The sequence below is a fragment of the Carassius auratus genome, chromosome 38 (assembly GCF_003368295.1).
Source record: "Carassius auratus strain Wakin chromosome 38, ASM336829v1, whole genome shotgun sequence".
In the NCBI taxonomy this organism is placed as follows: Eukaryota; Metazoa; Chordata; class Actinopteri; order Cypriniformes; family Cyprinidae; genus Carassius; species Carassius auratus.
Genome location: NC_039280.1, coordinates 6,220,756 through 6,242,103, shown reverse-complemented (window position 1 = coordinate 6,242,103; position 21,348 = coordinate 6,220,756). Strand labels below are relative to the sequence as shown.

The 21,348-nt window shown below is 38.0% G+C and overlaps 2 protein-coding genes across 7 annotated transcripts in view; both read left to right on the top strand.

Moving 5' to 3' along the window:
* The first annotated feature begins 294 nt into the window (after nucleotides 1-294).
* srsf5a (serine and arginine rich splicing factor 5a) lies at nucleotides 295-4,504 on the top strand. The gene is made up of 8 exons (XM_026223650.1): nucleotides 295-414; nucleotides 1,059-1,207; nucleotides 1,299-1,369; nucleotides 1,882-1,998; nucleotides 2,080-2,149; nucleotides 3,281-3,354; nucleotides 3,437-3,544; nucleotides 3,868-4,504. The coding sequence occupies exons 2-8, from the start codon at nucleotides 1,082-1,084 to the stop codon at nucleotides 4,088-4,090; spliced, it is 789 nt and encodes a 262-aa protein (XP_026079435.1). The 5' UTR covers nucleotides 295-414; nucleotides 1,059-1,081; the 3' UTR covers nucleotides 4,091-4,504.
* A 1,506-nt stretch (nucleotides 4,505-6,010) lies between these two features.
* The window catches only part of LOC113056785 (phosphofurin acidic cluster sorting protein 2-like), a 31,135-nt gene continuing 15,797 nt past the window's right edge, over nucleotides 6,011-21,348 (top strand). Inside the window, exons 1-8 of one of the 6 annotated variants that reach the window (XM_026223645.1) lie at nucleotides 6,011-6,541; nucleotides 18,424-18,511; nucleotides 18,817-18,906; nucleotides 19,318-19,443; nucleotides 19,518-19,677; nucleotides 19,946-20,019; nucleotides 20,099-20,179; nucleotides 20,303-20,362. In XM_026223645.1, the coding sequence (XP_026079430.1) occupies nucleotides 6,423-6,541; nucleotides 18,424-18,511; nucleotides 18,817-18,906; nucleotides 19,318-19,443; nucleotides 19,518-19,677; nucleotides 19,946-20,019; nucleotides 20,099-20,179; nucleotides 20,303-20,362 (798 nt within the window). In that variant the 5' untranslated portion in view covers nucleotides 6,011-6,422. The remainder of the gene's footprint in view (nucleotides 6,542-18,423; nucleotides 18,512-18,816; nucleotides 18,907-19,317; nucleotides 19,444-19,517; nucleotides 19,678-19,945; nucleotides 20,020-20,098; nucleotides 20,180-20,302; nucleotides 20,363-21,348) is intronic. The other 5 variants (XM_026223641.1, XM_026223642.1, XM_026223640.1 and 2 more) reach the window with 5 other exon arrangements.

The window sequence follows — 21,348 nt, the reverse complement described above, 5'->3', positions numbered from 1 at the left end:
AGAATTTATTTATTTAAAGATAAAGTGCGTCTCAATCAGCTCAGCTCCCTTGTTCAGTAGTCAGGGCACTGATCAGGGAGTCGGCCATTTATGTGACGTCTTTTTGTAAACCGGATCAATCCAGTTCCAACTGTGTAAACCATAGAGTGTAAAAAAAAAGTTCTGAGCTCGAATTATAAGTAGTGTTCAGTCTAGCAATTAAATGTATTCCAACACTTTAGTCGATAAAATAATGTATCTTGAATACTTATATAATAAATCGTAAAAAAAAAGTTTTCAATAGATTTAGCTACGCGTGAACGAGCCTCGCCTGCCATTACCCTCCCCCTGCGCGTGAACACGCATATAAATACTTCTGCGCGCGGCCGCGTTCCTCACTCTCGAGCCCAACGCCATTTTGTCTTGCAAGCAGAGGTGAGAAGATGGAGCTGATTTCGTAAAAATACATTTTGTTTTAGACGTATTGTCAGTTTAGTGTTGTAGTTGTGCTTTATTAATGAGAAACGAGTCCATTTTAACGATCTTTTGTCCGTTATCACGATTTAACGTCGAGTATAGCATATCTAAGTTATCTGCGCGTGCTAAGGTTAGGCCTCGGCAGCACGTTTGATCCGTTTAGTCGTGGTATATTTTCTCAAAACTGGCTTAAGTTTATTTATTTTTTTACTGATTTAAAGATATTCGTGATTTATATCAACATTAGTGTTTTTGCATCGTGTGCGTTGTATAGTAACTTTATTAATTCAGTGGTTACAGGCGGTAACGTAACATATGTTTTTGTTTAAAACGTATTTAAGAAAATAAATATATTTTTGCTTTACATTAGCGGAAAGATCCAATCTGCCGAAAACCATATTTGTTTTAATTTTACAAATGTTTTTGAATGTCGGATGTTTAATAATTTACGTGTGCTGACTGGCCTGGATAAATGATTACCCAATGTTATACCGTGTGTGACCAGTAGGCGCACAGATGCTTTTTTTTCCTTACAGTTCAAAGTGCATGTTTGCCTGATTGTTAAACTGTATAAAATTAACCATATTTGACTCTTTACCTAGATTTCCCTGAATCGTATATCACCATGAGTGGATGTCGTGTGTTCATCGGCCGTCTGAGCCCTCATGCTCGTGAAAGAGACGTGGAGAAGTTCTTTAAAGGCTACGGACACATTCGGGAGATTAACCTGAAAAACGGATTTGGCTTTGTGGTGAGTGTTGACTCTTCCCTGGCGGTCTTTTATGTGTGAGGTGATGATGAAATCTATATGTCACTGCCCCCTGCTGTCTGATTTTTCACAGGAGTTTGACGACCACAGAGACGCAGATGACGCAGTGTATGAGCTGAATGGAAAAGAGCTGTGCAGTGAGAGGTGAGACTGAATCCAGAGCTGCTTGCACCATCTGCCTAAAGTGGATGATTAGGCTAGTTTCATTAAGTCAGCATGAAATGAAAATGTACCCTATTTTATAAATGCATCTTCTATCGGGTTTTTCAAAAAGTGAAACAAGGTTTGTGGTTAATATAAAACTAAAACGGCATTGTTGTATTTTTTTGTTTTTCAAGGTATATTTACCCTATTGTAAAACCTTAAAGAAAAACATGCTGAATTAATTAGACTCCTAGGATTTGGTGTCACAGCTTTTTCAATCTTATTTTGAATGTGCATTATCTAAAGACTCTTAAACCTTGTCCCCAACAAGCTCCTATTCATTTGCCTCCACTTTTTGAGAGCAACACTTGCATCTCAAAATACAATCAACAACCAATACATAGAAAGTTCCTGGCTTACATTTTCTTTTTCAATCTTTTATACTCACATGTACATGACAGTACACTAATTGAATTCCATCATGGCTTTAATGGTTTTTCTCTTAACCCCAGGGTGACTATTGAACATGCCCGTTCTCGCCGAGGCAGAGGTGGCGGTCCAGGAATGGGAGGAGGACGTTTCTCTCCACGCTTTGGAGGGTATCGCAAATCCCAAAGTGGGGGTTCCAGGTACGCAAGAATTGTGAGAGCAATCATATGCCGTTTGTTAAGATTAAAATTCAAATGAGTTAACCTCTGCCCTCCTCTCAGGTATGGACCACCCGTGCGCACGGAGCACAGAATCATTGTGGATAATCTCTCCTCTCGCATCAGTTGGCAGGTGAGCTTCCAAAACTGTAGCAGCAGAGTGGCGTAGCAGCCTTCTGTTGTAGCGATTCATCCCTGCACTACTACTATTCAACTGTACAAGCACACAAAGAATTATATATCTTCATTACTGTTAAACTGACAGTATTTTTTTTTCCTCCTCACCTCAGCCACACTCACTTTATAAGTATAAATGATGATTTTAATGTTGAAAGGTTCTCTAACCCAGACCCATGTTTTTCAAACCTTTTCTTTAACAGCAGTGCTCTGGTATTCTTTAATTGGAGTTGCATGCACAGCCTCCGAGGTGCATAGCGCCCTCCCCTGGTTGTGTTCTGAATAGTGTCCCTGTGGTGCCTCACCCGACACGCAGTGTCTGCCGGTCTAAGTCTTGGCTGGGTCCGTAGCACCAGACAGAGCCGTAGCACAGGATAGCCTTAGAAGAGCTGGGTAGCCGCTCTCTGGAGGGTCTGTGATGTCAGATCTGCTCCATCCCCCGATCTGCTGTTTGGGTCTTATTCTGTTGGTGCTGAAGCGGGGAGGGGTGCAGGGTTTTGGCCCCTCCCCCATCCTCTCTCTCTGGTGGGGTCCGTTCTTACGGAGGCCGGATGGGTCGAGTCCGAGGTCGTTTTAACGCTTCATTTCTTCCGTTTGCTATTTGGACAAGTGGCTCTTTGCTAATGACTTCTGTGGTTTTGAACGGTAAGTAGCTCATCACACTGGATAGTCACATGGTAAAGAGGGTTCTGTCATTTTAAATCTGGAGTTAGATGTAAAAGGAGAAAGATTGCCGGTAGGAAGTTTTGAGACTTGCACAAAATCTAATTAACAAAATGAGCACCTGTTCTCAGGAACTAGCTATAGTAAGGCGTGTCTCCATCTGAGGGCTTTGCTTCCTGCTGTTTTACACAATCTAAATGAGATTTGTGTTGCCGAAAACGCTCCGGTAGTTTTATAACTGGGACAAACATCCGGTAAGAAGACGTCTGTTGAGGGAGTTTTCAACAAGGTGCACCAGTGCACACTTTTATAGCAAATGCTGCAAAATGCAGTGCGTGTTTAATGTGTGGGTGCCAAAGTGTGACTCAGTGCTTTTGGGTTTCTCTGAAAGCATATCATTAAGTGCTTTCTATGCTTTCTGCAGGATCTGAAGGACTTGATGAGGAAGGTGGGAGAAGTGACCTTTGTGGATGCACACAGGACCAAAAAGAATGAAGGGTAAGATCTTGTTTGTGTATGCAGAAGACTGTGCTCTGTCAGTTACATGATTTTAAATGAGTTGTCCTGATTTGTTTTACAGGGTGGTGGAGTTTGCTTCACACAGTGATATGAAGAATGCCATTGAGAAGCTGGATGGAACCGATCTGAATGGACGCAAACTCAAGCTATACGAGGATCGCCAGAGAGAGTACGTATCAGACAATCTCACAGGGTTTCTTTAAGTCTTAAAATGAGCTCATCCTATCACAGTTTTAAAGCTTAAAAAAAGCCTAAAGTCAAAGCAGAAATGAATCTTCATAGAGTCATGGCTAAATGTTACATACATTGCATAACATGAATATCCAATCCTGTCTTGAACTTTCAAAGTTAGTGTTGCTTAATACAATTATTGTGCATTTCTTCGTCAGTTACATTTAAAAAATTGTTCCCTTTTAATGCTTAAATTGTTTACCTTCATAAAACCTGCAGAAACCCTGACATAATCTTAACCTGTTTTTCTTCTCTCCTCAGTCGTAGTAGAAGTCGTTCCCGCAGCAGGAGCAGCTCCCGCTCCCGTTCCCGATCACCCAGTCGGAGTCGCACCCCTGAGCGTGGAAGCAAACGCTCTCGCAGTCGTTCAGTCAGTCGCACCCCAGAGAAGAAGAGTACCAGCAACCGGTCTCCTTCCCGCTCTCCTACTCCTCCACGCAAACAGAGCCGCTCCCGATCTGCTTCTGCAGAGAGTCAGCATTGAAACTAATTATGTATGTGTCTGGATGAGTGAGACTTTTTGTTTTTTGTTTTTCCTTCACTTAATGTGGCATATGTCATTGTGCCACTTTAGTGTAAATTACTTACTGTGAGTTGAATGGATGAGTGTGTGTGTTTGTGTATGAAGATGTTTTGATTTATTTCTTATGCAGAGGAACTGGGGGGGGGGGGGGGGGGGGGGGTTTAAGTGATGGAATGTGTTAAGACTAGATTTTTCACAATGTCTCGTTTTGATTTTTTTATTTTATTTGATCAATATCAATCCTGGAGTACTTCTGTAGAGAAATGTATGTGGGATGTTAATTTTTTTGTTTTTTGAGTCTTTATGGTGATTCAACAGAAGGTTACACCTGTATATACACTCTGTAATAAAGTATATTGGTATTTGGCAGAGAAAGATGTTTGTGTGCTCCGTTTGAGAAGTGTGCCTCTGCAGAAGTTAGAAACGCCAAAGCTTAATATCTACCTATTAACTGCAATCTGATTTGCTAAAAAAAAAACATTTTGTCCTCGTGTATTAGTCACTTTTTTTTTAACTCCGTCTCTGTGCTCGTCCACTAGGTGCTGCTGCTTCATAATCTGTAAAGGAGTCTTAGACCAGACGTACATTTTGATCTTAACACAATCACATTTTAGAAATGTAGGTGAGAAGTGTCGACTTTTGTCTGGGTGAACAAAAGTGAAATTCGATTTAAAATTGTTTTCTGAAAATGTTTAGATCACTTTAAGAGTTTTTGTATCAAACAACTGTCTATTTTAAAGTTTAATGGACTGATTATAAAAATCACTGAGCGGCTGCATGTCTGAGAATCGATACAGTTCTATCATCTAGGGCCTCAGCATAAACCCGGAGTTATTGATTCAGTCTACGGAATAAGAAGCACATTTGAAGCATGTGTTTTACTAATTGATCCGTGTTGCTATGAGGAAACCTAGCAACTACAAACTGAGAAGTATGAATGGGAAGCGATATTGTAATCTCTGTAGTGTCCAAGGACAAAACACCCTCCCTCCATGCCTCTGCCGGTTCTTAATTCTTTTCGCTCATAAAGCTAGTGTCCTCTGTGCACTGCGACGCTCTCGTCCTCAAGGACAAACAGAAAACATCAAAATGCAAACAAACAGAATTGCTGTGAGATCAGAGGACTATATGTGCTGTACTGATGAGAAGACGTTAGTTGTTTGAGAAAAACACACAAATGGCGTAGACAAGTTGGAGAATAGTTACTTACTATAAATACAACTGGAACAACATGTCCTTTTGCTCTTTCAGTAAACACGTTGTCACTGACAATAGCTGCAGCGTTTTATAGACAGAAAAAAATAAAAAGCGTATCATACTTCAGGTTAGCTCAGAATTTAGAAAAATGTTTGCAAAAATATATTTCAGTTATCCATCATTTTAGAAATAAAACCAGAAAAAGTAAACCTTTTTCTAATTACATTAAATTTAAAGTCACCCTGTAGTGAAAATCAAGTTTATTATGTTGTTTTTATTATGTTATTTGCTTTTAGACAAACCCTGTGTCAATCCATTAATCAACACCATTTTATTTTCTGGGTATTTTCTCCTTAAAACTGTTGCCAAAAGGCAGTCCCGGAAACGGAATATATAACTATATTATAGAATACTATTGTGCGAATGGCAATGTAATATAATATAATGGCAGTACATTATAAAAAAATATATGTGTGAGATAATATTTAAAAGATAATTGCCTTATGTTAACATCCATTATTGTTGTTTTATTTATATTGTATCTAGACCAACTTTATCATAAAGTAGATTCAATAAATGCTACATGCTTGTTTGTTTTTTTTGCAAAACTGGTGGAAATAAGCAGGTCCCATACTTCCAGTAAGCTAATGTGCTAATGTCCAGGGCTCGCGAGCACCATAATATTAATGATTGCACAGTAATGTGATGCTGTACAATCCCAGTATGATGTAACTGTTCATTTATAAACAGCACTAGGTACTTTCACTACAGTTGTCCCGTCAGGACATCCCGAGGGTGCGAGAGCGCAGATGCGCCGGTCGCTGGTACAACCCGGGGTCACGTGACTTCCTGCGGCGAGCGACTGCTGCTGCAGTTTCTTGTCGTGAGCGCTCGGTGCACGGTGTTGAAACTCCGAACAACAGCGGCATGAAGCTACGCGCAGACACCGCACGAGAATCGCTGCGCAACCCGTGAACGGTAACCCGGCTCCGTAAAGCAGCGGATTAAAAGCGGGAAGGATTTAGATCCAGCGCGTTCCTGAGGGAGAAGTTTGCTCTCTGTGTCGGTGGAGGTGAACGGGACACCAGCAGCGAGCATGGCGGAGAGAAGTGGCCGGTTAAGCTTCCCCGGGAGCGGGGCGCTTAACAGACCGGTGCCTATGAACCTGTTTGCAACCTGGGAGATAGACGGCTCCTCTCCTAACTGCATCCCCAGGTGAGAGTCGCGCGAGATCGGACACCCAGGTGGACTGTTTGTGAGCGGGCGGGCGGGCAGGTGCACGGCGACAGGGAGTGGTGTGTGTCTGTGAGACAGAGAAGGGGTGTGTGAACTAGTTAGACTATCTTTGTGGTTCACTGATCCAGCGCATCTGATTGGACCGGTGTCAGCAGCATCGGTTTACGGGGGCACAGATCCAGTGATGTTCTGCTGATTTAGTAACTCTTTTCTGTCATTCACCATTAAGTGTTAAAATGTGACCTGATTGCTCTATCATCACTAGTTAGTGTTTTAGAGTTTATTGTTATTATTATTATTAATAATAATTTTCGTTCTGCTTGGCGCGATCTGACAGTTCTGTTCTGACTGCGAACACAAACAAACTCTTTGGCCTTTGTGACGTCAGGGTTCCGTTCTGGCGCCGTGAGGTGGCACGCGCGGTTTGTTATGAATTGGTTTTGCCGGAGGGGTCGAGCTGTCGTCAACACGTCCCGTTGTCGTGCAAAATAACCCAGTGGATCTACTAGATGCACTGCCACCGAAACATAACGTTCTGACCCAGTGTTTCAGAGATTGCTCTCTCTCTTATTTGCTCTCATGAGTCATCAGAATATTTTCTTTCTTTCTTTCTTTCTTTCTTTCTTTCTTTCTTTCTTTCTTTCTAAGCCACACATTAGATCAAAACCGAGAAGCTGCTCATAAAACTGGCTTGACTAGCACGTATGTGTGCTGGCATGCAGGTTGTTTTTGTTTCTGTCCCATATTATAGTAATGATGAACTATGTATGGGTGTTGTCTGGAAATTACCTTAAAAGACAGTTCACCCATAAAAGAGAATTCTGTCTTTAATTATGCACCATCCTCACTTACAGGTGAAATTATAAATGAATGAAGGAATAAATACCGTAATGGTCCCTTTTTTCACCGCAGTTGCAAAGAATGGTGGCTGGAGATTTCAAGCTTCAAATGCTATCAAAAAGAGGGTCTTCTGAAGCTGCACTATAGCTTTGTGTGAGGAGCAGTTCAAAGTGAAAGTCTTTTTTTCACTGAACAAATCATTTTTTTTTTCTTGACCTTTCAATGAATCAGCTGACCAAGTTCATAAAACCAATGTGAATGGTTTGTTCACCATTTGGATTGATAAAGTTCTCGAGTTCAGCTCACTGACTAAATGATGCAGTCTTAATGAAGGGCATAATTTATTTATTTATTTTAGGGTAGAAAAACGACCTCTCATTAACGCTTATAAATTGGAAATATGTGTAAATTCTGTGGATTGCTTTTATTTTTGTCATTTTGGAGATTGGCATTCCTACACTGTAAAAATATCCCATTACATATGGTTGCACTGATATAAATACTGTGACAATGTTTCCGGTATTATGAGATCCCTGTGTATTTTCTAATAACTGTATAGTTTATTTGGATATATAATGTATTTTGAATGACCAAATTCTGCTTTATAGATTCAAATGTAGCACCATAATAATACAGGTGGCACAATGGAAAGCCACATGATGAATATTCTTCACAAATTCACTTTTGGTGTTACACAGAAAGAAAGTTTTCAGCTTTTGAACAACATGATGGTGTACAATGAAAATTTTCATTTTCTGGTGAACCGTTCCTTTAAAAAAAACTGAACTGGAGCAAATGGTGAGAAGGATGGGGAGTGAAGAGAGAGATGTGCCTTATGAATTCTTGATCATAATAAAAGATTCACAACTGTACCACAGACACATTTTCCCTCAGGCTCTTTGTCTGCCTGATGTATGTGTGCGAGGAGCACCACGTTTGACCAAAGAATTCCTACAGTTAATTATGTGTTAATTTAAAGGTCTGTCCTGTGCACATAACTGAAGCTGAGAGCAGAATCTGAGAGAAACTAATTGTCTTATTACAGTGAGACACACTCATACATCTCTGTCATAAAAATGACATTAACTTTAGTTTTTAATGAGCTAATTAATGAGCTCCAGCAGTTGCTCTTCTGAGCTTTCCTGTAGGATTTTCCCCTAAGCCTAAGACTTCCACTGCAATGGGTGTGGCCTTGTTTTGAAGTAATATCTGATTGGCTGGGCCTGATTTGGAGGGCGTGTCCCTATTTTAGGACTGGTTTTGTTATTTTTGGCTCCTAGGGAACTGTGAATAGAATACATTAACTTAGCAGCACTCAGACATATTTTTTTTGCCAGTTTTCTATTTGAGTCATTGCAGTGTTGTTATTGTAATTTTGTAAAAATTAACAAAAAAAAGTTTAATCAAAATAAATAAATAATACTAAAGCAACAGTGAATTATAGGATTGTTTGTTTGATAATATAAACCCGAGTTAAAGCACGAACACACACACAGGGTTGTGTATTTAGTGTATTTTATTTGTTTTGTGAAAGATGCATCTGTCTCTCAATGTGTTCAGCTTTTGTGTTTTTGTCATGCTTCATCTCTTCTCTTGTTTACTTGAGTGTTACGTGTTTTTGTTCTTTAATTGAGCGTATATCTATGTCGAGAGTTTTGAAAAGACATACTTTGCATCCTACAAGCGCATCTAAATTTGTGTCCACTGTATATTGTGGGTCAGTTGTCAGCTTGAAGTGTTTATGGGCTGAAACGTATCTGGAAGCAGCAGTTTTGAATGCAATTTCAAGCTGTTGATCTCTCTTGATGTTTGATTGTGTCAGAGAAGAGGATGAATGAATTTGCATTGAATGACAAGAATCGTCCTCATTCAGATTACACACTGCAAAATAGGTCACAACACATTTAGTCTGAAGCCTGTGTGACTGTTGTGTGTTATGGCAGATTTTAATAGATTTAAAAGGGCTTAATATTAGCTCACTGTAGCCTCCATAATCCTCAAGTTCAATTAAGATGTCAGAGCTGACACATTCGGACTGGTTCAGTCCCGCTGAAGTCAGTCAGAGACCATCGGAGTGTAAGAAAACAGAAGGTAACTGAACGCTACAAGACACAGAAATGTCAGCTACAAATAAAATGGCTACAGCAGAAAAGCTGATCCACTTCTGTCATGTTAGTCATTCACTTTTCACTCCCAGCATGTGAATGTGTAGTGTGTTGATCTGTAAATGTGTGTGAAATATGAAGTTTTGTAGTGGATTGTAGAAAACAGTCTTAGTCTTGCTAAACTAAAACTATTAAAAATCTGAAATACTAACGGATTTGTGAATATTAGATGAAGATTAAGTAAAATTGCTAAAGGCACAGCTGTTTTAAATGTAAAAATAAGCGCTATTTCAAAATGCTATAAAAGTATAGGAAGTCATGAGATTTCTGGAGGTTATTCTCATATCTTAGTAAATGAAAATGTTTTCGTTCTTTTGGGGTCAGTATACTTTGAAAACCTGCAGTTTTATACAAAACATCCTCCAGAAAGATTCAAAAGACCATCTACTATAACTGTGCTGCCATAAATGGCTTGTTTCTCACATCAGAAACCTAAACTTATTAACACGTTCACCCACATTTACACATCACCAACACCTAATCAGTGTCGAGCGTGGCCTGTTCAGTCATGTTAAGGTAATGCTGAGGGAGTAGCAAAGATTATTAGTCCTAAACACCAGAACACGTATAGATGATATCAATAGCAGATTTTGCAATTCTATACTATTTTGTCTAAATAAATACAAAATAAATCATTACAAACTAAAATAAGTAATTTAGTGAATTTAGGCGTCACAAAATTATAATGAAATGGTGATTCTTTTTGAGATTTGCTATAAATGACATTTCACAGTTTTAAATGATTAATGTTTTTATGTATTAACTGTAAGTGAGTGTTACATGATCTAAAGGTATTCTAATAGTAATAGGGAAAATAAACACTATCCAGTTTGTACTAATAAATAAATAAATAAATAAATAAAAAACAAAAAAGGTTGATAACTGATATTCTGTATGTCTTGAGTGTAAAATTACATTCACCAGCAAGAGCTTAAATACAATCTTATTCTTTATAGAGACACTGTGCTGCTGACTGTGTGCACGACCCCCTTATGGTCCTTTGTATCTTCTGAAGTGGGCATCATTTTCACTAGAACAATGGAAATCTCTCTGTGTGTCTCTCTCTCTCTGATTGAACAGGCTGTGCTATGCTGTCATATTTGTGTGTGTTGGTGGAGTGTGTGCTGCGTTCTCACCCAGAGGGAATAAACAGTCATGGCTTTGTCTTTAACGCACCCACAGCCATTCTTACACACTAACAGGAGCAGGGTAAATAGGCGTATTGTTTATATGATAAATCGCTCTTTTGTCCTGGAGTGTTTTGTTGTGTATTTTGTGTACGTTCTTGATTCGGAGGGATAGCAGATGCTTGGAATCTCTTTAATGGGACAATGAATGACGGTGCAGCTCTTTTATAGCACGTGGTCTGAGTCTGTTCATCCGTGCCTGTTATGGCACTGTTCAGTCATGATGTTCGTTTTTTTAGGTTAACATAGACAACTAATTTGCTATGTTCCCTCAGGAATTTTTACTGGATTTTTAGAATAGCGTTCTTTAATGTGTGTGAAAAATAAGGTTACAAAGGAAGATAACTACTTTATTCAACAATTTCCTCTCTTTCGTGTCAGTCTTCATCATGCATTCACGAGAGTACCACGATGTATGCAAATAAAGTCATTATTTTAGTTTTCTTTGTGCACAAAAAATAGTCATAGCTTCATAAAATTACGGTTGAACCACTGAGGTCACATGGACTATTTTAACAATGACTTTACTACATTTTTGGCCCTTGAACGTTGTAGTTATTATGGGTTTGCAAAGTCATGATGGAGAGTAATTAAATGATTTTCTGTGCATATGGCAGGAAATGAAGTGACTTCTTGCGCGCGGACACACACACACACCAGTGCACAGCTACATGCTTACTCAGCACTTACAATAGGATGGGGGGTAGGTGTGTGTGTGGGTGTGTTTTTGCTTTCTATTTGTTTTAGGTTCTCATTCCTTCAGATTCCAGTCTAGTCAAGTCTGAAGGTTTGTTAGAAAGGACGGTGACATTAGCACACACACACACAGAGACACACACCTCCTAAAGTCAATAGCCAGTAATTCAGACTATAAAATTCCTCTGACTATGTTCTGAATGTTTGCTGATGTCTCATTTTACACCTGCATCATATAAAATCACCACACAGAAACTTAAACCCAGTTCACCTGTGAAAACAGCCAACAATGTGGTGTTTGATGGTTTTTAGCTGAGCTAGTGTCTGCATTTGTTAATTATTTGCATGTGGTCAAAAAATAAAGCCAATAATCCTGCTTCTGGTCAGAAGAAACAAACAGGCTTAAAACATTGATGACAGAATTGACAGTTCCTTAAAAGTCATCTACAGATCCTTCTTCATAAACCAAGTACCTTCATTTGCGTTGCTATTTTTGTGCCAAAATTATTTAGATGGATTCATTTTAAACTGTGTTGATCAAAGTCTATTAGCAGTGCAGTTCTTTGTAAAGACTGATCATCAACATCACCGTGAGGTCCAGAGATTCAGAAGATTCCAGAGCAAAACCGGCATCTGAGCACACCCTGAAAAACAGATGCCTTACACCCTGGGGATTCTGGGAGTCTGCACACCAAAGACAAAAATAGCTGGTTTGTGGACCATGACCTGCTCTTTCCCTGAAGCCCCGGTGTGAGGCAGCAGCAGTAGGGCTTTGAATTATGGTTATCAAGAATGCAAAACTAGCACGAACATTCTGGTCAGTGGTGCACATCGGATTTGAGTTTAAATAAAGCCAACGTGAATTCTCCATTCCTGATCATTGCAGGTGTGTCTGTTTGTTGTGCAAAGACAGAAAGTAGAAAATATCTGTTCACAATTTTCAGGTCAGCTGCACTGTTTTCTGTTCTGCATTTCAGTTCTGGTATTTTATTAGTCTCATATAAAGTGTGAGAATTTCTGTTTGTAGGACTGTAGGTTATGTGCAAAAGGGTTGGGTCACAATGCTACTGACTAGACACAACAATCTCATTTTACAGCCATATATATTCAGATAGATGTCTTTAACCGCTGTGTCACATCTTACACTGTTTTTGATTGTCCTTAAGCAGACCTTTTCTCTGATCTAATAAATAACTTCACTTACTTTAACCAGCTGGTTCCTACACTAAACCTTCACTTCAACTTGAAAACAAGAAATTAACTAAATCATGCATATTTTTAAATGGTTCTTAGACACTAGCATTCAAAGGTTTGGTATAACATTACAAAAAAAAAAAGTAATTTAATATACTTCCTTCAGAAATATTTTTACATATGGATATCGTGCTGAAGAAACATTTCTTATTTTCAGAGTTGAAAATGGTTGAACTTGTACTTGATATATATTTTTACCCTGAAATAAATTTCATGTCATGATGAATATTCTTTTACAGAATTTCTTTATGAATAAAAAATGTAAAAGAACAGCTTTCATTTAAAATATCAATATTTTTTTAAGAACATATGTGTCTTTAATGTATCAATTTAATGCATCCTTGCTAATAGGCCATCTGGAAATGATTTAGGATCCCATGATCATTTGGCTAGAAGTGCTCTGCCGATTTCACACACTGGCCTAAACACAAATTTTCTTTATTTGCCTTTTTTGACATAGCCACACCTTTTACTGTCTTAAAAATGAATGCCACTTTGTTTGATATTTTCTCATGTAATGCAATATTATAGCATCAAGTCTATCACAAGAACTTGTTATTGTATACATAGGTGTATTTTTACAGGGAGTTTATAATATTCTAAACATAAAGACTTGCATTGTGCTACAGGAGATGTTTCTGCAGAAGGAGCAACTAAATTCTTGTTTCTAATCAGCATTTTTTAGTTTTGTGTGTGTGGATCCAGTGAGAAAGTAGGGAAATGTAGGTCAGTTGTTTTTACAAGGGAAGGAGATACATGTGCATGTTGACTCAAATGTTTCCAGCATGTGTTAGTCTTTAACTGCAGTTTGCTGGAAGTCTACACACTCATCTGCAGCTAATGAGCTGAATGAAGCCAACCGAGTGTGTCCAGAGAAACCTGTGCTTGTGCTTAGGTGAAGCACAGAAGGATTGTTTGCATGGGTTTATGTCCTCCTATCTCCATTAAAGGCTTAGGTTAACTCGATCTCTGCAGTATAACGGTCCGGTTTAAGAGGATCAGTTGTGGGTTGTTCTGTCTCTCTGTCATACACAGGTCAGGGACTCCTGTAATCTCACCAGGGTGAAATGAATTCAGATATACTGTGAGTGAATTACTATTTATATAGTCCATATCTCTCTCACACACACACAAACACACACAGTTTTATTATTATAGTTGTTGGGACAGATAACAGTGCAGGTTATCTCGACTCTCTGCTCCGGTTTTTATGGTCTTTGAAGTTCGAAAACATAATTCAGAGTTTCAGATAAACAAATAATGTTGAAAATGTCAAGTGTGCTTGTGGTTTTCTTGGTAAAAACCACAGTTTATCCTGAATTCGCATACAGTGGGATCCAAACCTGTAAAACCACTAGTGCAACTGCTTCTGTTTTGCATTCGTTTATAACATAATGCTACATTTTTATTCACAAAATACATTTCTAAGTATTTGGTTTGCCCACATTTTACATTTGAGATCTGTGTTTTCCAGCATGATTTGAGAATGATCCAAAGAACATCTTGTGCTTCAACGGAAACAAGAACATCTTGACCTTTTGTAGAAATGAGTTCAGTGACAAATCTGCTGAGATTTCTTTACTTATACACTACCAGTCAAAGGTTTTTGAAGTGCAAGATTTTTCATGTTTTTAAAGAAGTCTCTTCTGCTCACTAAGCCTGCATTTATTTGATCCAAAATACAACAGAAGCAGTAAAATTGTGAAATACTATGTTTACTATTTAAATGAACTGCATTCTATTTGAATATACTTTAAAATGTAATTCCTTTCAAAGCTGAATTTTTAGCATCATTACTCCAGTCACAGGATCCTTCAGCAATCATTCTAATATTCTGATTTGCTGCTCAAAAACATTTATTATTATTATGTTTAAAACATAATGTTTTCATGTTTTCTTCAGGTTTTTTAGATGAATAGAAAGTTCAGAAGAACAGCATTTATCTGAAATAGAAATCTTTTGTAATATTTTATTCCTGATAAACGTGATGTTCTTAACGGTTTTAAATATTGATGAAGATAATAATGAATGTTTCTTGAGCAGCAAATCATCATATTAGAATGATTTCTGAAGGATCACGTGACACCGAAGATTTGGAGTTGTGATGCAGAAAACTTTGCTTTGATCACAGGAATAAATTACATTTTGTAATGTTTTCAAATAGAAAGCAGTTATTCTAAATATTTCACAATATTACTGCTTTTGCTTTATTTTGGTCAAATAAATGCATCCTTGGTGAGAAAAAAAAATCTTACTGTTCAAAAAATGTTGAGTAGTGTATATTTAATTGATCATGGTGATCTAATAATTTTTAATTTCTTAATTTATTTTAATGTCACTATTTTTTATTTTCAGGTTTATATGGTTAAAATAGAAAGTTGTTATCAGCAGTTTGGACCTGATTGCACATAAGCCAAACAGAAATAGCTTTTTTTTGTGTCCGTTTACTAGTTGTGTGCTTTTTTTATACCAACGGTAACTTAAAATAACTTCTAGACTTACACACTGCTTAGTGTATGTGTGTCTTCCATCATTCACACTAAGGATTAGTCAAGCCTCTGAATTTGGGCTAATAAGGACCAAACTGACCTTGTTAGAATAGTGTGTGAATGTGTGTGAGTTTTTAGCTTCTACAAGTAAATGTAGGTCAGCTCTCAGGGGTTTACTCACTTTCAGACACATGCAGAATATTTGGACCGTCTTTCTGATGAGATCACATCAACACGAGTCCAGCATGGAAACTGCCCTTTAAAACACTTGGAATACGGTACACACATAAACAAAAACTAGGAAATCCAAATAGATTTGTGGCTTTTGTTTCTGTGGGATAATTTTGAGGCAGTCGACTCTTTGCAAGTGTGATTGTAAATGTTTCACTGATTCTTAAGGTTCAAATTTGCAGTCTCTTCAAGAATAAAAGGACTCCAAATATTGATGACTCAGCCTGCACTACTCTGTTTTCTGTCCAATCAGATGATCTCTAGAGTGTGAATGTCTATCCTGATCAAACTATTTGCAACTGTGCAGAAAACTTATGGCAATGCAGTAAATACATATGAGAAAATGTCCATTACATCACCATATGTAATGGACATAAATGTTCTTAAATGTTGTCAGAGCTGCAGGTTTGAGGATGTAAATCCAGCAGTGTCTGTGTGTAAGTGTTGTGAAATGTTGGTGTCAGCTCTTAATGCATGGGCTAACCCCGGTGTTCTGTCCGGGACGGTAACCTGAGCATGGTTTCACCCCTTTCAGACATACAGTTACAGTAGATGTGCATGTAACCTGATTCAGCAGTGATGGAACCTCAGGGTTTCTGATGAGAAATGAATGAAATTGATTTGGCTCTTATTCCCTTTGTGCTTTCTGCAGCATCTGCCAGAGAGAAACCCACACAGTCTCTGTAGGAGAGTGTGTGTAATGGAGATGTGATTGAGTTTGGATCCAGCTGAGTGGAGTGAGACACGTTTATCTTTAACTCCAGAGAGGATGAACAGTCTCTGTTCTTCGGCGAGAGGTCATTGAGGGCTGTTAGATCTTTATTGGAGGTTATACATAGTTATTAGAGGGGTTTGATTGACGTGAGTGTGTGCAGTGAGAGACAAAGCACACACACAAGTCATCACACCAGCTGAAATAATCAGCCTTTGTACTGAGAAAACATCATAAGATTGCCTGAGTGTCTGTGTCATGTTTTTTGGTCTCAATAATCAACCTCTCACAAAGCATTCAATAAAATCTATTATTTTTACTTCCTGTATTGATTATAAATATGGTGTGTGTTGACAGCTTAAAATTACAGTATGTGTTTTTACAGGGCGAACCTAAGACAGATTTAACTGCAAAATCATACAGGTTTTAGAAATAAGAATTGCATTTAGCATAATTTTCATTATAGTTAAATAGATAATCATAATGAAAATGATAATCTTCCCCAGTTATCTTTAGTCTACTACACTCATTACTGTAATGCGGAAACAAATATGTTATTTAAATTGTAAAGTATATTTGCAAAATAGAATTTGAAGTCTTCTACACATTCAATGTTATTTGTTATACTGTAATTATGCTGATTTTCATTTAGAAAAACTACACATAGACAGAAAGGATTTTTACTGTACAATGCTGCTTAAATGCAAATGTTTTTTCTTATTAATATTTTAGTTTTAGTATGTGTGTGTGTCTGTGAAAGAGAAATGTGTATAAGTCGACTCCAAAACGCTGTGTGTTCCTTTGTTGCGGTCGCTAAGGGAAGAAGAATGGCTTTTGTTTGTGTGTGTATGTGTGTGTGTGTGTGTCAAAGTGAGAATGTTATGTGAACAATACCAGCCTTCAGATCACATTTGAGATTGTACTGTGTGCCTCTCTCTTTCCCTCTTCCTTGTCCTCATAGTACCTGGTATGTGATTTGAATATATAAAGTGTTTCTCATTAATATTCTATGAGGTGCATGCATATGGCTCCGTTTCCAATGGCTTCCCTCTCTGTACAAGCTGCTCTGGGGCCTCTAGGGGCTTCCCTGGTCCCTTGATCACTTCCCTCTCGCTTCATCTCTGTCTGACTCTCTCCCTGCATGACTGACATTATCTCATCCTCTCTCTGTGACTGGATTCTCTCCCTCCACAGTCAGTGTGCAAAGGAACATTTCACCCCAAAAATTTAAAATCTGTAGTTTATTCAACCTTATTGTTGTTCCAAATCAATAAGACCACAAGAGGAAATCAGAATACTCACATTCTTTTCCAAACTATAAGTAAATGTGCTCGTCAAGTTCCTTAAATGACAAAAATTACCATAAAAGCATCATAAAATTGTACATTACATTCCAATATTCTGAAGTCATTCATTAGGTTAGTGCGAGAATCAAATGGAATTCTCTCGCAATTTGAATATGCGCATAAATTTGGCTTTGGCTAAAGGGAAGAATATCTGCAAATAATGACTTAATGTCTTTTTTTTTTGGTCTGCTAATCCTTTTATTCTGGAAATTTTGGCTCTGTGATGCAAATGTGACAGTTTTTAGATTCTTTCCTCATTTGCATTGTCACTGTATGTGTTAAAGGATAGATGTCTCCGTGTCAGAGTGAGGGTGTGTGTTTGTTATGTTTTAGTAAAATGATTTTGGCCCATTTGAATGGTTCCTCATGCCTAAAATGACAGACACTAAATGGAACGTTTTGTAAACAGTTTTGTGTGCAAGTTTCCAGAGGACTGAAATCCATGAACCCCACTTTATCAATCCCATGAATTCCAGCTGTTTTCTGGACTGATCTGTCCCATTTGAAAGCTGCTGTGGGTTTTGTTTTCAGCTTCAGACCTGATCCAGTCTTGTAGAATTTCTCCCAGCTGAGTTTTAGAGTTTAGGTTTGCAGTAGTTGTTCTTAGGAAGATTGAGTTTTCTTTGGAAACTGAAGGATTATACAGTGCCTCACTGATAAGAAACTCGGGATCTAGAAAACAAGATGATCAACTCACATCCTGTTACAGGAGCAAACATATGGATCACATTCTCAAACATTTACTGAAAAAACAGGAACTGAGTGCCTGTTTGTTAAACAATTGTAAAGTGGAGAGAGAATTCACCCGAAAATGTTAATTTTCTCCTTGTGCTGTTGTGCTGTAAACCATGGTACTTTTTCCAAATGCTCATTTCAAAGATTGCTTGCCGATTAGCCAGATGTTATGTATAATCACTTATATGTTTTTTTTTTTTTTGTAGGCTGTGTAGTCTGACTTTGAAAAAGCTTGTGGTGACGAAGGAACTTGACAAGGAGCTGATTTCTGTCGTCATCGCGGTCAAGATTCAGGTTAGTAATCAGCTTTATAAAGTGTACGTTGTTTAGAGACAATAAACATATTCTAAGAGGGTTACAATACATGATAAATTAATTAGAGTGCATAGTATCGTAGTGTCATAAAGAGTCATCAAAAATAAACTTTTCGTCAATAGACTGATGATAAATTTCCTATGGCAAAAATTTTCAAAGTCCAAGGTCCAAAAAGCTTTTAAAAAAAGCACAATCCCAAATTTTGTGGATGATTGTTTCTTCAAAGTGATGACGGAAGGAAAGATTGGGTGAGATACAGATAAAGAGACTGTTTGTGCCCCTAGGGCTCCAAGCGAATCCTGCGCTCTCATGAGATAGTGCTGCCCCCTGCTGGTGGGGTGGAGACTGAGCTCGCTCTCACTTTCTCACTACAGGTAAAGATATCTTCAAAACACACTTTTTCAAATTGCTGCCATAAATGGCTCTGAACCAAAACTTAGTGAACTGTCTAGTTATCTACTACTTACTTTGACAGCTGCCTTGCCTCACAAAAACCTCATAAGTGATTGATTTTGAACACTCTGTGTCACTCTTGCCTTGCATTTTATATGTACAAGTATACTTGCTGCACTGCATTAAAATTAAAACAAAAGGAAGATAGTTTGTCTGTGACACCTGTAAATGCTCCCTGTGTAGACAGCTTACTAGGTTTTGAAACCGAGCCAATTTTGCTTTTAAGACACCATTTTTCAGTATGCTCTGAATCCTTCTAGAGATTTCTAATCAAATTGAGTTCGATGTTTTTCCTGTCTCTCTCCTGTGTGTACATGTTTGGATGTGAGTAGTACCCTCATTTTCTGAAACGCGAGGGAAATAAATTGCAAATCCTGCTTCAGCGGAGGAAGAGGTACAAAAACCGAACAATTTTGGGTTACAAGACATTGGCAGCTGGTTCTATAGACATGGCTGAGGTATTTCGGATTTTTCAGGGAGGTTAATAGTCACGTTTGAAGCATATACAATGCTGATTTGTGTGTGTGTGTAGGTGATGCAGCATCCTGCAGAAGGTGGGCAGGTCTTGGCTCTTTGCAGTAATCAGAAGGAGTTTCTGGGTAAAGTTGCCGAGATTTGGATCTATTCCCTGTCCAGTCAGCCTATAGACCATGAAGAGGCGGCCATTCTGGGACAGAAAATCAAATGTTCTGGTAAAATCATACATGCATACATACACATACTGTATATTTCTTTTCATTTTCAGTTTATATTTACTGTTTTAATTATTATTATTTTTATTTAAAGTAAAAATATATGCATTAATGTCCATTTATTAGTTATCAAGCATTATTTAAAAATAATTATTCGTTTATTATATTAGCCAAAATGTCAATAGCGGTAAATCACTATCTGGGACACTACATTGACCAATCAGTATTCAGGACTGGGTCTTTCCTTGTTCCCTTTTTGACTTGGTAGATAATTACTCAGAAGAAGAGTATGAAAGCTTCTCATCGGAGCAGGAGGCCAGTGATGACGCAGCACAAGGACAGGTGATTACAAACAGCACACAAGCAAAGCAAGCTCACTTCCCTCTTGTTCTGCTGACTCGTGTATATACATGCTCCTCAGGATCTTGAGGATGACGAGTACGAGATGAGGAAACCAAAAAAGCAGAGGAGGTCAATAGTCCGGACGGCATCGATCACCAGGGTAAGAATGCCAGAGAACAATGAGAATTCACTCCCAGTCATCGCTGTCAGATGTGATCAGGTAGTAAACAGACTGTTAATAAGAGTGTGTATGTCTGTGTGTGTGCTTCTCTATCTCCATTAGCAGCAGAACTTTAAGCAGCGCGTGGTGGCATTGCTCAAACGGTTCAGAGTTTCTGATGAGGTGGGTAAATATAGAGTCTATTTGTTTTTAAGTTTATAAATACATTTTGGTCAGGATGTGCAGTGTGTGGTTAGCCAATATTTTTTGTACACATTTTTTTTTTCATCTCGGTAGAACAATCTGTGTTTGCGTGCAACTTAGTTTGTTTTGAATTAAATGTACTTTACTTTAGATTTTCATGATGAGAGGTAGTCAAGCCAAGCACTACAGTATAAAGGTGGCTATATAAAATACAGATTATTCAAAGCAGCTTCATAGTAATAGAAAGGAAAGTAATGAGACAAATTCAAATTCTGCTGTAAAGCATCTCTAAAAAAACAATACTGTCATTATTTAGCTCAAGCCAGTTCAGTTTGATTCCGTTCAGTTCATTAAAGTTCTTCATTTATGAATCAAACGTTATTTAATCATCTATACAGAAGACTCTAGTTTCATCATCCAGCTCAGTTCATTTCAAGTATTGTTGTCATCTGATAAGGTGTAGGTTCTAATAAATGAGTTGATTTCTTCTCCTGTTGTAGATTCGGTTCAGTCTGTGATCAGTCAGTGGTCTCAAGGCCTGACCCTTGCCAGGCTCCACAGATTAATTTAGCTGTGCATAATCAGCACTGCTACAGAAACCCAATCCTTGTTTGCTGATAATCTTGTAGAGTGGCGTTCTGCAGTATGAGAGCACGACTGACACAAGGACTATGGCTAAAATATTCTTACTGCTTCTGCGGTGTATAGTATGTATACTGTAAACATTATGCAAATGTGTACTGTATGCATAAAACCAAACCCGCTGCTGTAGTTGCACAAATTTTACCCACAATGCAAAAACAACAACAACAACAGTATACATTTTTTTTTTTTTTTTTTTTTTTTTACAAATAGGCGGTATACAGTATATCCACCAAAGTATTCAGTAAGTAGTAAGCTAGTATTTGGTTCCTACACCATTCTATATATTCACTAATTTCAACATATAACTAGTAAGCATGAAA

What these genes read in the sequence shown, in the direction of transcription:
- srsf5a (XM_026223650.1), top strand. Translation starts at nt 1,082, where the DNA reads ATGAGTGGATGTCGTGTGTTCATCGGCCGTCTGAGCCCTCATGCTCGT. An exon ending in AAAACGGATTTGGCTTTGTG is followed by an intron (nt 1,208 to 1,298) that starts GTGAGTGTTGAC and finishes GATTTTTCACAG; the next exon opens with GAGTTTGACGACCACAGAGA. An exon ending in TCCCAAAGTGGGGGTTCCAG is followed by an intron (nt 1,999 to 2,079) that starts GTACGCAAGAAT and finishes CCCTCCTCTCAG; the next exon opens with GTATGGACCACCCGTGCGCA.